Source organism: Arachis ipaensis, chromosome B1 (assembly GCF_059453495.1).
Source record: "Arachis ipaensis isolate K30076 ecotype BB chromosome B1, ASM5945349v1, whole genome shotgun sequence".
NCBI lineage: Eukaryota > Viridiplantae > Streptophyta > Magnoliopsida > Fabales > Fabaceae > Arachis > Arachis ipaensis.
In genome coordinates, this window is record NC_142436.1 from 688,911 (window position 1) to 704,403 (window position 15,493).

The window sequence follows — 15,493 nt, forward strand, 5'->3', positions numbered from 1 at the left end:
TGTTTTGTAACTTTGAGAGAAGGGATATTTTCTCACAAAATGATCAATTCCGAACAACTGATTACTAAAAATATTCATCTCCACAAAATTATAAAATCATAAATAGAGACTTACGCCTTGATTTTTTTATTTAAATAAACAAAAAAATACATTAATTCCCTAAATACGCAGGAATAGAAAGGTGGACGAAAATACGCAAGGCCACTTCAAAGGAGGCACCCGCGAAAATGGGTTAAGTCTTCATTTCAGAGGGGGCGCTCGCGAATTGCTTCTGAGATGGCAGACTGAAGGATTGACCACTCAATCCATTGCTGGCGACTACGAATTGGAAGAAGTCGTGGACGACGCTTACGAAGTGGCCCATTTCAGATGCTGCAGCAGCAAAATGGAACAACCCATTGGTGGCGCACACGAATTGGACAACTCGTGTATGGCGACCATGAAATGGCGACCCGTTAGTCAAAGCTGCAAATTCCAGTGAGTATCAGTCCCCATACGAGCATGCACTGGTTGAACTGGGTGGCCATGAGTAGAGGTGAAGGGGTTTGGGACGGATATAAAAGGGGAGAAGGGGGAGGGGACCAAGTTGAACATGCAGTAGAAGGGAAATCAAGTTTAATAAAAAGGATTGTGGGAAAAAAATGTGTTGTGGGTTAATAAAAAGATTGGGACACAAGCAATATGTCTCACACAGTAAACATTGTGTTTCCATTCACACCCATCTCGCTCTAAAACTGCCTTTATTGCTGCATGCCTATCATAGATAAGCATAATTCCTGATTGAGTCGCTACATGCCTCTTTAGGTTGGTAAGGAAAAAGTACCATGAATCTATATTCTCCAGTTCAACAATTCAAAAGCGATGGACAAAATGTTGTTACTCCTGTCCTGCGCTATGGCCATCAGCAGGGTCCCTGGGTCCCTGTGTACTTACCATATAAGTGCATTCCATCAACTGAGACCAGTGGCTTACAGTGCTTGAAGGCTTCAACACACGACGGGAACGACCAGAAAACTTGATAAAACATGACACTGTCACGGTCCAACGTGGTGCCGACATAGTACGGTCGCGTTTGTAAATCAACAATTGTCCTGGGTATCACAATGCTTAATTAGTAAAACAGAGAAACGACTAAAACCACCATCAATAACAAAGTCCAATAAGTATGACTTGCTAGTTATACTTGGAACGAACGCTTGTAGAGCGTTGAAATATCTCCGCAGCTGGTCGTATGACTCCTACTAATCACCATAGATTTTGGCAATTGCTTTCTGCTTCACATGTCAAACCTTCTTATAAGAAATCTTGTACTCGTATGCTGACTCGATTGATCCTTGCGACACCTTTATGCAAATGGTCGCATCAGCATGAACCATGGGGAATATATGCTGGCAGATGACATTGTTATCAAGTTGAGCATGATCTTGAGACATCAAGCTTGCCAAACAACCATGAGGCCTTTGGTATTTTCGAATTTTCCAAAATATGGAAGACCTGATCTTTGCAACCTGTACCATCTAACGACATTGGTCCTTAAACTGCTTGCATCGACATACATACCAACTTTGATCTGACTCTACCACCTTGTATTCCGCACTTCTGCAGATGTTGTAATTCTTGACAGCAAGCATCGTTGTTTCACTATTGAGAAACTTCAACCCAATCTCGAGCTCCATCTCACCCGACAAAGCATAGTTGCTCGGGTCTGTCTTTTGCGGATGTCGAGTTCATTGCTCCAAGATTTAAAGACAGATAGTGTGTTGACGTGCTGCTAGATACACCACCACCCCCCGCCCCACCTCCCGATTCGGCACAAATTGGAAGAACTGTCTCGCGATAAAGCGGTTGGGTTTTGGGAACAACTTCTGCTTCGTCACCGCTAAAATCTTCGATCTCATCTTCATGAGATGTGTCTACCAAGCCATCCGCATGACTTTTTGGGAATGCAACAAGGTTGGAAGGGGAGGGACGTGCATGACGATTTTTTATATTTTGTTCTGGCATCACAAAGGCATTAAAGGTGGGACTACGACCCCTACCAATATCTTGAAACGAAACAAATTCTGCCAATCCCAAATTTCTAACCTGCTCCACATTATTAGAACTAGATGAGCTTCCACCAATATCTTGAAGATTCACACAAAGTTCCAACAAATAGATACTTCCAATGCTACGATGATAAGAAAACATCATCGAAACATGCTAGTCAGATTTAATTTGCATTTTCTGATACGCAGATGAGTTGGCTAGTGTAACTGACATCTTGTAAGTCAACTTCGTGGTTTTATTTTTTCCAACTATACAAATATTTATGAGAATCAAAATTTTCAGTTCTTGCAATGATGTTTGTGGTGGAATCATTATCCAAAGTGGATCATCACAAACAAATGTAATACCTTCTGCTGTATGAGAAATTTTTTCATTTGAAAATATGATGACATAGATGTTTTCAGAAGTCATAGACATAACAAAACTAGCAACCACGATATTTAAGAGAGAAAGAAAGTAAAGAGGTAGAAGAGAGATTTTGGAGTTGGAAGAGACTGCAGGAGAATAGTTCCTTCCGTGTATGATAACACACTGGTAGCCACAAGCGTTTTTCGGAACCAATTTCACATGCGGTACACCTTATTTGTACTATTTTGTTTGTAGTACCAATGAGTTGGACACCATTTCGTGTCTACCCTACTTGATGTGCCCATTTCGCTGGCGCCGAGCCAAAAGTGATTTTGTCATATCAAATTCAATTTGATGGTGAATGAAGGCTTAACTCATTTTGTGGGTGCTTCTCCTAAAGTGGTCCTATGCATTTTCGTCTGTCTTTCTATCCCTACGTATTTTAGAAATTAATATTTTTTTTATTTATTTAAATAAAAAAACTCACGTAATACTATAAGATAAAAAAAGTAACTTGATATTAATTATTTTAATAGTTAACCATTTCATTAAAAATATAGATGCAAAACAAATATAAATATACATAATTATTTAAGAATTAATTTTTAAATAGGTATATAATATTTTTGTATAATATTCTATATTATATTTTTTTTAAGAAAAAAATGAGAATGTTAGGTTTAATATTTTTTACTAATGTTTTGAAGTGTATCTGAAATGTATTGTGAATAATTAGACTTATGAAATGAGGTCAAAGTTAATACTAAAGATATCTTAGACAGTTTCACATTAATTAAAAAATGATGAATGAAAAGTACAAACAAAAATATTTATAGAGAGATATAATGATTTAGTTGTTTAAATTTATGATCTTATCTAAAATAAATGAATTTTTTTTGACATAGAAAATTAGTCCAGGTCACAAATTTATTTTTACGTGGATAATAACAGTATTAGCGGGAGAGGAGTCGTTTCTTGCTCCTTAAGTCGGGTCAGACTTGAGTCATGATACTCATATTCTAAGTAAGTCTGGATAAATTAATTCGTATTGTTTTTTGAGTGATCTTCTTTAATTTTAGACTATGATGCACGGACACTGACATGATATGGATACGGGATACGATACGACACGAAATATGTTAATATGCAAATTTTAAAATCTTACATGACACGGGGACACATATACATATAAAATATAAATTAAAGTTTTTAATTATTTTTAATATTTTATTTTAATTATATAAAGTATTTAAAATATTTTTTATTTTAATAAATAATAATATATACTATATCTAAATTTATTTTAAGAATATAAGTTAAAAATAAGACTGGACACGCTGATACGTGATGGTATTTAGGTGTGTCCAGACGTATTCGGAAAAGAATTTTTTCTTTTTTATTAAGACACGGTTGGACGGTTGAATACAACAAATACGCGTGTCAAACGAGTATCGATAAATATCGTGTCCAAAATGTATCGGACACGACAACTCAACAAAGTGTCAGTGTTTCGTAGATTTTAGACGAATTTTATTAGATCTATCACATGATAAGTCTATTTTAGACTTTGGAATAAATAATTAATAATATTCCACATTAAACGAATATTTTATTTTTATAACATTAAAATTTTAGGTTGAAAATTAAAATTTAATATTTAATATTTAAAATATTGATAAGTATTACTCAAAAATGATAAATTTTATTTACGTAACATTACTTTAAAAAAATTTCCTTCGCTTAGATCTGGATTAATTCAGAACTCACAAGTCAGAAGTCCATTGGATTATTTAACATGGTTATTGGTTAATCTACGCACTCTTAAGCAATAATTACATATAGTACTTAAAAAAAAATGATTTAAGACCAAAAATCAACAGAAAAGAGTAGTAGAGTCTGTCTGACTAACTCTCCATTCAAAAGTCCGTTTTGACCACTCCCCTCCTTCTTCCCTTCTTCCTCCTCCCTGCTCCAACCTTTCCTCTTCTCTCTCACAGATACACACACACACACACACACAACACTTTCTTAATTCATATATCTTATTATCTTTTCTATTCTCTCATCAAATGAATGACAACTACTACCTACTCCCTATTATTATTATTACTACGACGACTAACACTCCTCATTATTATTATTCCCAACACCGCATCACCATCTCAAACAATAACTATTCTCTTTTCACTAACACTCAATCATGGGCGCGTGCTTTTCCGCATCTAAAGTCGTTAGCGGCTCCAATACGACGTCGCATCACAACAAACACAAACACCAACGGCATCAGCATCACCAGCAGCAGAAGCAACGGCCTACGCACAAGCACGTGCCGTGCGGCAAGCGAACCGATTTCGGTTACGACAAAGACTTCGATGACCGTTACTCCCTTGGCAAGTTGTTAGGTCACGGTCAATTCGGTTACACCTATGTCGCAATTGACAAGGCCGATGGCCACCGCGTCGCCGTTAAGAGGCTCGATAAGGCAAAGGTAGATTTGTTTATTTAGTTATGATTAGTTAGTTAGTTAGTTAGTTAGGATTTCAGTTATTACAGCTGGAATATTTGTTGAGATTTCAAGCGTAAGTGGTGAAGTCGATAGAAAATTTGATGGCTATTGCGGTTTGGGTGATTGAGGCTCTGCAATTCTTGATTTGGTTGTTGGATGATGATGATGATGATGCTGATGGTGTGCTCAGATTTGTTGAATGTTGACTTTCATTTGCTGAAATTTCTGGTGTATGAATATGGTTTTTTATTTTTTATTTTTTGGAAATTTGATTTTTGTACACTAATAATGTTGGTATATTACATTGTCAACTTATTATATAAAATGTATGGTGTATAGGTGAGTGGTGACTGAGTTTTGAGGTAGTTATTATTGAAAGAGTCAACTATTCCTAAACCGCAGTGACTTGAGTAAATAATTGGATGACTGTGTAAAAGGTTTGTTAAACTGCATCGAGATTAAGTTCTCAGGTTGTGGTTGGTTATTCTAATTGTAGCTGCTCGGCTCGTAGTTACTGTGGTTCTCTCTTTTACCTGTGTATTGCATTCCTAAGGCTAAGCAGCTATTTGGTTGTGTGTTTAGTGTCAGTCTAGCCACACAGAAGTGATGTGAGCTTAGATAAAATCATGCATTTCTAAATTTATTATCTCTTGAATTTGTTGGCAGATGGTTCTTCCTATAGCTGTGGAGGACGTCAAGCGAGAGGTCAAGATACTGAAAGCACTTGCTGGCCACGAGAATGTGGTTCAGTTCTACAATGCTTTTGAAGATGATTCCTATGTGTATATAGTTATGGAGTAAGTTGGTTTCATTTTTGGCCTTTTTTTCCTTTGTGTTCATTTGGTTTTGACTAGTAATTTATTGCAATGTAGTCTGAATTTATCCTATAAAATCATGTATTATTGTCATGTTAATGTTGAGTACTTGAGTTAAGCCTCACCTCCTTTATTTTATTAGGTTGTGCGAGGGTGGAGAACTGCTAGATCGGATATTGGCCAAGTAAGTATTGTTTGTATCAGTATTTTACTGAGCTAGGTGTCTATTCTGAGTTCATATTGATATTGCAGTGACGGGGCCATTAATGACTCCAATTTTCGTCTGAGCTCGATTTATCGTACCAAAACTCACTTCTTCATTTGCTTTAATCAGGAAGAACAGTCGGTATAGTGAAAAAGATGCCGCAGTGGTTGTCAGGCAGATGCTCAAGGTTGCTGCTGAGTGTCATCTACATGGTTTGGTACACCGTGACATGAAACCAGAGGTAGGGTTAAGTTCCTTGGGATACCTAGCAAATCTGAGTCATATGGAGCCATTGTCAAAATTATATGTTTTTTCTTTGCATGCAGAACTTCCTTTTCAAATCAACCAAAGAAAACTCACCTTTAAAGGCTACAGATTTTGGTTTGTCAGATTTCATAAAACCTGGTGAGGAAATACTTTAATGTGCATGATTGTTTTTCCTGCCCCACCCCCCTTTTTTTTTTTTCTATCAAACACGGTATACTTTATTACTTTTATTATTATTACCATCATTTTCCTTTTTTTGTTTGAGTTATCAGACATCTTTGTGATCTTTATTTGACAATTATTTGTTATTTTTCGGGGAAAAAATGCAGGAAAAAAATTTCATGATATAGTTGGCAGTGCTTACTATGTTGCGCCTGAAGTTTTAAAACGCAAGTCAGGCCCTGAGTCAGATGTGTGGAGCATAGGTGTTATTACTTACATATTACTCTGTGGGAAACGTCCATTTTGGGATAAGACCGAGGATGGTATTTTCAAGGAGGTACTATACATTAACATTAGTCCATTCTTTTAAGTTTTACAATTTTTGGGGTATTGTGATCTATTCTTGTTTCTTTAGTGGCATAAATAATAAATCTTTGGCCCCTTACTTTCCTTGCCTAGTGATTGTGATCAAATAATTTGTTTTACAACTTTTGTTTGTTGCTACATTAAATGTATGATCTGATATAATCTGTCCATGCAGGTCTTACGTAACAAGCCTGATTTCCGCAGGAAACCATGGCCAACTATAAGCAGTGCAGCAAAGGATTTTGTGAAGAAATTGTTGGTAAAGGATCCTCGGGCAAGATTAACTGCTGCTCAGGCTTTGTGTATGTATCCAATTGTGTGTATTTTATTACATTTTTTTATTAAGAAGACTCTAATATGTTAATTTACAATAAAAGCTTCCCTTGATGTTTAATTGCTTTGACTTATTGTAAATTCCTGATATTTCCAGCACATCCATGGGTTAGAGAAGGAGGAGAAGCATCGGAGATTCCTATTGATATATCAGTTCTGAGCAACATGCGCCAGTTTGTGAAGTATAGCCGGTTGAAACAATTTGCATTGAGGGTAAGACAAATTAGTTAAGTTATAACCTTTACATGTTATATGAGGCAGTAGGCATAGAATGTGACAGGTCCAGCCGTCCTGCTTTTCTCTTACCTGATAATCTTTCAGGCATTGGCGAGTACACTTAATGAAGAAGAGTTGGCTGATCTAAGAGATCAATTTGACGCGATTGATGTGGACAAAAATGGTTCAATTAGTCTGGAAGAGATGAGACAGGTAGCCTGTTAAATTTACTTGCTTTTTAACTAGTATCTAAATACATTACCAATTAGTGAGTAATTATTCCCTTAACTACGGTTTCCCCCACTTTTGCTCAGGCTCTTGCTAAAGATCTACCTTGGAAGTTGAAAGAATCGCGCGTTCTAGAGATATTGCAAGCGGTGAGTATGCGTGATATTGTGCAGACAGTACACATAATCAGCCATAATTCAACTTTTAAGACATGGAGTTTCTTTGGTGATTGATGATAGTGATCTCAGGAATCTTAATATTGCCTTTGGTTTGTTAAAATAGTAAAATTCAATCTTATATATTTGCAGATAGATAGCAACACAGATGGGCTAGTGGATTTCACTGAGTTTGTGGCTGCTACATTACACGTTCACCAATTGGAGGAACATGACTCTGCAAAGTGGCAGCGACGATCACAGGCTGCTTTTGAGAAATTCGACATAGACAAGGATGGATATATTACTCCGGAGGAACTAAGAATGGTTGGTCTTTGTCTTTTTTAAAGCTACCCAAACATTTTTTAAAGAAGTTTTTTCTCTCAATTCTTTAAAGGTTTAATTACTCTGGAAGTCTAGTTTAAATATTTGCAATTAAGCCTCTAATTTCACAACAATTTTCAATCACATCCCTATAGTTTAAACATTTTTACTCAATTCCTTATATTAACAAATATTTTTCAACTAGGTCTCTCTAATTAATAAATCTTGTAACCAAATCCCTTTACTAAAACATGTTTTTTTTTAAAGAGTTTTTGTCTAGTTTGGGAGTTTAATCAGAAAAGTTTTAAACTAAATGGACCTAGTTGAAAATGTTTGTACAGTATAGGGATTTTATTATAAATATTTAAACTAGAAGGATCTAATTAAAAATTGATTAAGATACTATAAAGGTTTCCAAAGTAATTTAACCTTATTTAAGATTTGTTTCCCGGTGAATGCTCACCAATATTTGCATCTATGATTTTCTGCAACTAATGTAACCCTTTGGCCATTTTCAGCATACAGGATTAAGAGGTTCAATTGATCCTCTGCTTGAGGAAGCTGACATTGACAAAGATGGAAAAATCAGCCTTCCAGAATTTCGCAGACTCCTAAGAACTGCAAGCATTGGTTCTCGGAATTTGCCAAGCCCCAGCGGCAACCGGCGCACTACGATCTTAGAATAGAGGTTGTTTCGGAGTCAGAGGCTCAGTTAAGTAAGTATTGTGAGTGGAGTAGAGTTCCTTCTAAGATTATCTTCTGTGCAGATTGTGCTGAAGCCATTAAGACTGTTATCTATTTCTGCATTTTTCTTTTCGCTCGTCTGCTCTGACAATCTATGGAACTCGAACTCCAGTTACAGTGGCGTGCGCCCCACACAGTGATTATATTCCTTAAGGACTACGTCAAGAGGTTTTTGGTAGATTTTGTGCATAAAATATTTTCAGGTTTCATCAGTGTACATGATTTATTTGTGGGGGGTGTTCTTGGTTTGTCATTCATGTAATATTGTGTAACTATAAATAAATATATCTTCTAGTCAGAAATTGGGGGAAAAATTGAAAAAGGAAGCAGCAGCAAATGAACAAGAAATATGTTGATAGAGTTCTATTGTCTTGCCATTTTTCAAACTTTTCTTAGTTTATTCATTTCCTCCCAAAAAAGCAAGTTTGACCTGGTATTGTGCTAATGATTACATTACATGTGGTGTGTACTGATTTGAATATGAAGTGTAATTAGAACTGAGTTTTTTTTTGTACATAAACCCCAAAAACATCTTAGTAAGCTTCCCAGTATTGATGATAGGATTTTGCTAACCAGACTGAGGTAGAAGTAGAATCATGTAACAATAATGGATAATGATAAATCTTCTTCACAAATACTCTTCCTAAATCCTAACAGCTAAATATAGGAAGTTTTACAAGGTACTAATACATTTAAGTAAGTATTAGAAAGATTATTAAATATTAAATACTATTATTTTGTAAGGATCACTTTGCTAACCGATTTATTTAAAAGTATTTCTGTAAGTATTTGACATAATATGAAAAGACGAGGAATTTGTCTGTTGAATAACTTGAATAATACTCTATGCAGGATGGTTTTATGAAAAAATAAAAGAAAAATATGTAATTGACTCATGTTGCTAGATCATTCTGTTGTGCTAAGGATTGGTGTGGTTTTTTAACTCATGTTGTTGATGGTTATGCCGAAAATGATATAGGAGTTGTTTGGTTATTTTTATGATTTGTATCTGCAGGTTGTTTGTTTCACTTTATGTGTTGAACTTTTTCTTTCAAAAAAAATATATAATTGACTCATTGGTAAACTTTAGATTGAGAATGGATTATTGTTGATATTGGTCCTTAAAAAAATTAAGTATAACTGTATTTTTTAAAGATTTATACCTCAATTTGATGTTGGTAAAAGGTTGATGCTAATACCTTACGAAAAAAAAAATAAGGAGTATAGTGTTCTTTAAATGTAGAGGTCTAAATTTTAAATTTTAAAATTTAAATCTGAATTATTAATGCAAACTATAAAAATAGAGTTAAAATTTATTTAATTGACAAAAAATTTGAATTTTTTAAATTTTAAATTTTATTCTAGAGGATAAAGTATAATCTTTCACTATTTATTTTATAGGTGAAACAAAAAAAATATAAAATTATTTAAAAGTAAAATATCACACTTTACTTTCTCAAATGAAAATTTAAAATTTTAAAAATTTAAATTTCTAAAATATTTAAAGATTAATCTAAAAAAATACTCACGTGAATTAAATTAATTATTTTATTAAGTTATGCTATGGACTTGATAATTATTAATATATAAGATAAAATTTGTTACGTATCATATTTTTAATATATTATGTTAATAAACTTAATGATAATAATTCAACTAGAAAATTAATAGAAAGGGAAACGCACATACGGATTAACGTTGTACATATATAGAAGCATTTATTGTTAAGAAAGAAGGAAAATGGAAAAAAAAAATGAAGAGAAATCCATACAATAATTTCTTTCTAACTCTCTATCTTTATACACTTGTAATATGTATTTGAGCAAGAAGTATCTAATAAAAAGACCAACTTAACTCCTTGACGTACTTTTGGATCAAATTAAAGTCTTGAATTTGGATTTTAGTATTGGGTTATGGTGATCTATCATGAGTTAAATTAACCTATTTAAATTGGTCAAGTAGTTTTATTCACTTTTTTATTTAAATAAGTATCAGAATTTAAATATTGCTTTGTGTAGGTAATAATTTATTGAATAATGACAAAATCTTAAATAGAATTCAGATTCACGATAGATTAGCGCTTGATCTATCGGATTAGAAATATTATCGACAACTAAAAAAAAAAAAAGTGAAAATTCAGGTAAAGTCGACTTCACGTGAAGTTGATACCTAAAAGTCGTTGGATAAAAATTTAGTCAAATCAGTCAAATCATCTAACGGCTCTTAAGTATCAACTTCACGTGAAATCGACTTCACCTGAGTTTCTAAAAAAAAATCTATCGTGGGCTAATTACAATATTAACCCCGTTAGGAACACACCGTCCACGCTGCGAGCTGAGCAGAACCGCGAAAGGAAGGCGCGAAGAGAGAGAGAGAGAATGAAGATAGTGACGTACAACGTGAACGGCCTTCGGCAGCGCATAGCGCAGTTCGGTTCTCTTCGGAATCTTCTCAACTCTTTCGACGCCGACATCATTTGCTTCCAGGAGACGAAGCTCCGCCGTCAAGAACTCACCGCCGATCTCGTCATGGCCCACGGTTATGAATCCTTCTTCTCCTGCTCCCGCTCCTCCCAGAAAGGCCGTACCGGCTATTCCGGTAACCAACCTCTTCGCAACACTCTTCCTTCGCCCTTCACACTTTCCATGCAAATCAAAACTCTCAAATCGCATTCCCCAATCTATACTTGCTTAGGGCGAGTGGAAATTTTTGTTTATCTTTTAAATAATTGTATGAATTCTGTAAAATAATGAGAGTTGGAAGAAAAATCAAATTTTAGAGTAGCTTCTAATAAGAAAAAACTATTTTTCAGCTTTGTCAACTGTGTTGAGAAATAAAAATGACATTTTTTGAAAGTGAGAAACAAATGCGACCGTAATCAAAGTATACAACTTCAAAATCCTTTGTAATGTTATAGTTGTAAAAGTTAACCTCTTTTGCTGATTGGTTGAAAAATTGATTTGCTTGCATTGTGTGTTTGAATGAGCATATCTTTTTGAGTTTGAAATGGCTTATAATAAAAAAGCAAAAGCTTAGAGTAGTTTTATTCTCAAGAATACTATTTTTTACAAAGATGCCTTAGTACTGTTCATCATGAGGAGTTTTTGGAATAGCATTCTTCCTTTAAAGCAGTGAGAATTCTGTTGATTGTGTTGTGTAGGTGTCATCACATTTTGTCGTGTGAAGTTGGCATTTGCAAGTGGTGAAGTAGCCTTGCCAGTATCAGCAGAAGAAGGCTTCACTGGTCTTATGGGAAACTCCGAAGCTTGCAAAGTCGAATTACCTTTCCTAGCGGAAGATATTGAGGAATTTTCACAAGATGAGCTTCTTAGTGTTGATAGCGAAGGGCGATGCGTTATCACTGATCACGATCACTTTGGTGAGTGTCTTGTGTACATATGCTTATTGAAATAATTAGAACAGAAAGCTCGCTCCCTTGTTTACCCGGTTACAATTTTAGCATGAATTTATATTTGTTCTGTCCAGTTCTTTTCAATGTGTATGGACCAAGAGCCGGAGGTGATGACGAAGAAAGGATTCAGTTTAAACAAAAATTTTACCAGATATTACAGGTATTTAAAATGTTAATATGGTTTCGGAACAAATGAATTATATGACTAGTGTATAATTTGGGAACAACGTTCGGGATTCTCCAATCCAAACTAATTGGTGAAATTTGAATTAGCTTATTCAACTGTAAAAAGGTGATCATAAAACCATTTGCCTCTCATATATTTAGCATAAACCTGATTGAAATTAAATCTGGTAGTTTCTCTTTGTTTTTTTTGGTGTATGCTGGCTTGTAAATTATTCTTAGGAAACTGTATTTAGTTTTCAAAAATTTGGATATGTTAATATCAACGTTTGTACTCACTTTTGTTTCCTCTGTTTCTTTGTTTTGAAGAGCAGAGAATTTTCTATGTTTTAGTGTTTATCTTGTTCTGTTTCATTGATATTTATAGTTTCTCTATTAGAAAAGATGGGAGTCTCTTCTGCATATGGGAAGGAGAATAATTGTTGTTGGTGATCTCAACATCGCGCCATCTGCAATTGATCGATGTGATGCAGGACCTGAGTTTGACAATAATGAGTAAGCTGAATGCCAGAGTTATATATGAAGTACTTCACTACTTCTAAATATCAGTAATATGCTGCGAATCATTTCTTCACCTGAATTTTGTGTAGGTTTAGAAGATGGTTCAGATCAATATTACTTGAAAATGGAGGCCAATTTTCTGATGTCTTCAGAACAAAGCATCCTGATAAGTATGGTGCTTGAGCTACATTTATTGTTCGATGTCAATGGTGCCAAAACTGTTAGTCAATTTTTACGTTTCGATATTTTATGCAGAAGGGAAGCATATACATGCTGGTCGCAAAGTACAGGTGCTGAAGTATTCAACTTCGGCAGTAGAATTGACCATATTCTTTGTGCTGGTTCATGCTTACATGAATCAGATGACATGCAATGCCATAGCTTTGTAAGATGCCATGTTCAGGAGTGTGACATTTTGACACAGTATAAACGGGCTAAACCTGAAAGCATACTAAGGTAATATGCATGCATTGCATATGATGTAAGTTGTAAGCTATTTATTCTGAGTTATTTTGGAAAATAATTTTAAATATTTGGTTCTACCATAACATGCCCTTTGTTATGTACATGGGAGCTGCAAATATCATCTCCTTCCTTTTGCAAGTTGTGTTTCTTTTGTTTAGTTGACATATATTTGTGCATCTTCTTCCCACTTATGTGGTTCTTTAGCAGTACTGTATCATATGATCAAGATTAGTGCTGTATGCCTTTCTTGACACTAGAATATAAGTTTTTAACTTTATGATATGCTCAGTGCACACAGGTGGAAAGGAGGACGGAGCATTAAGCTGGAAGGATCTGATCATGCCCCAGTTTTTATGACTTTAGTTGATATTCCTGATGTCTCTTTACATAGTACTCCCTCTTTATCTTCTAGATATGTTCCCATGGTTCATGGCTTACAGCAAACTATAGGTATAAACATGAATGACATTTAAATAAAAAAATAAGAATTTAATGTTTTGTTGTTTCTGAGCCTTTTTTTGTTTCCAGTGTCAGTTTTGATGAAAAGACAAGTTTCTGAGGGCATCGAAGAACCAGTCGAAAAAACTGGTTTGCCTGCCATGTTTCCATGTGATAATAGTAATTATCCTCCAAGCCAGGGTTCTGAAGGTAGCATTTTGGAGTTCAATGATACTTGTGGAAGTTCTTCTCAGGAGGCTGTTTCAAAATCAGGAAGTGAATATACAAAATCAATAACCATGCAGTGCAATGTATCCAAGAAAAAGGCTAGAAATCAATGGTCCCAGCTCTCCCTTATGTCATTTTTCAAGAAAAGTTCAAATATCGAAAATGGTGCCGATGACTCTTGTACTGATAATTCAGATAATAAGACAGAAACCTCACAACCTGACCCTTGCGAACTTGAAACTCAGTCGGTGTGTGATAATAGTGACAGTCCCAAGCAATGTAGGTTGGATACTGATGCATGTGATCAGAATTTAGCTAAACTAACTGAGAGTTCTATAAAGAAAGAAAAGAGTAATATGGCTTCACTGGAATGGCAAAGAATACATCAATTGATGCAGAACAGTATACCACTCTGCAAGGGCCATAAGGAACCATGTGTTGCTCGGGTAGTGAAGAAACAAGGACCTAATTGTGGACGCCGGTTTTACGTTTGCTCCCGTGCTGAGGTAATTCACCTCCGTAGTGGTTTTGAGTATCATGCTTCTGCTGCAAACCATGCATCTTTTCTTCCAATTCAGACTTGTGTTTCATGGTAACTAAATATTAACATGTGTTTCTTCTTACAGGGGCCTTCGTCTAACCCGGAAGCAAACTGTGGTTACTTTAAATGGGCTGCTTCAAAGTCTAGGAACGAGAAAAGCAGCCACTGACATTTTAACCAATGAACTAACAATGCTTATGGAGTTACCAGCTTCCTATTTGAAAGAGCTGCCTCTCCTGATAATCCTCCCTGTAGATTGCCGTTACAGGTATGAATCTTAGTCATAATCAACCGCGTGCATGAATCCGTCTATCAGAGATTGTGGGCGTTTCTCCATAAATGAGAAAAACAAGGACCAGACTAGGAATTGTATAGAAGTGTTAGTCGGCAAGAATGCTCCTTCTTGGCATGTGATCCGTACTTCCATTGAGACCCGACTCGACCGGTAGCTATTTCGACATTTATTTTCTGGAGTTTCTGCTGTAGTTCTTGTTTCTATGCCATGCTTGGTCTAAAATGTGCCCATTCAAGATGAGTAATGGTTTTACTTTGACTGTAACTTATGGATTTTTATCTCCAGTTCATTTCTTTTTGGCTGAAAGCTTAACTAGAGGCTAGTGGCCACTTGAAGTTGCCGAATTGTGGTAATTAATTATCAGGGTCTATGATCCATTGGTGGTAGATTCCACATATGAAGAATACAGTTCAATTAACATTACTTTGGTGCACTACCTTGTTCAGGGAGATAGCCTATGAGTTTCAAGTTCCCATGGAAGCCTTATGTCATCTTTCATATACTTCTCTTTAACAGTCTTGATTTTATTTAAAAAAAAAAAAGAATCATGAAAAGATGAATTATCCTTTGATTAAAATCTTATTTTATATTAATTAAAAATATAAGCATTGTGATTGACCAATAAAGGAAAAGAAAAGAAAGAGAAAAAAATATGCATTTAAGTGAGAATAAATACAAAGGATAATAGCAACCTTAACCGAAATACTAATGG

The 15,493-nt window shown here is 35.1% G+C and overlaps 2 protein-coding genes across 2 annotated transcripts; both read left to right on the forward strand.

Moving 5' to 3' along the window:
- Positions 1-4,213: 4,213 nt before the first annotated feature.
- Positions 4,214-9,084, forward strand: LOC107623623 (calcium-dependent protein kinase 28). Its single transcript, XM_016326302.3, has 12 exons — positions 4,214-4,885; positions 5,570-5,700; positions 5,861-5,902; positions 6,053-6,164; positions 6,250-6,328; positions 6,520-6,689; positions 6,894-7,020; positions 7,149-7,264; positions 7,373-7,480; positions 7,582-7,644; positions 7,804-7,977; positions 8,493-9,084. Exons 1-12 carry the CDS (start codon positions 4,598-4,600, stop codon positions 8,658-8,660), a joined length of 1,578 nt encoding a protein of 525 aa, XP_016181788.1. The 5' UTR covers positions 4,214-4,597; the 3' UTR covers positions 8,661-9,084.
- Positions 9,085-10,990: 1,906 nt separating this feature from the next.
- LOC107624490 (endonuclease/exonuclease/phosphatase family protein) lies at positions 10,991-15,201 on the forward strand. Its single transcript, XM_016327171.3, has 9 exons — positions 10,991-11,316; positions 11,879-12,097; positions 12,205-12,290; positions 12,693-12,808; positions 12,904-12,984; positions 13,070-13,270; positions 13,569-13,729; positions 13,808-14,451; positions 14,572-15,201. The coding sequence occupies exons 1-9, from the start codon at positions 11,097-11,099 to the stop codon at positions 14,653-14,655; spliced, it is 1,812 nt and encodes a 603-aa protein (XP_016182657.1). The 5' UTR covers positions 10,991-11,096; the 3' UTR covers positions 14,656-15,201.
- Positions 15,202-15,493: the final 292 nt, after the last annotated feature.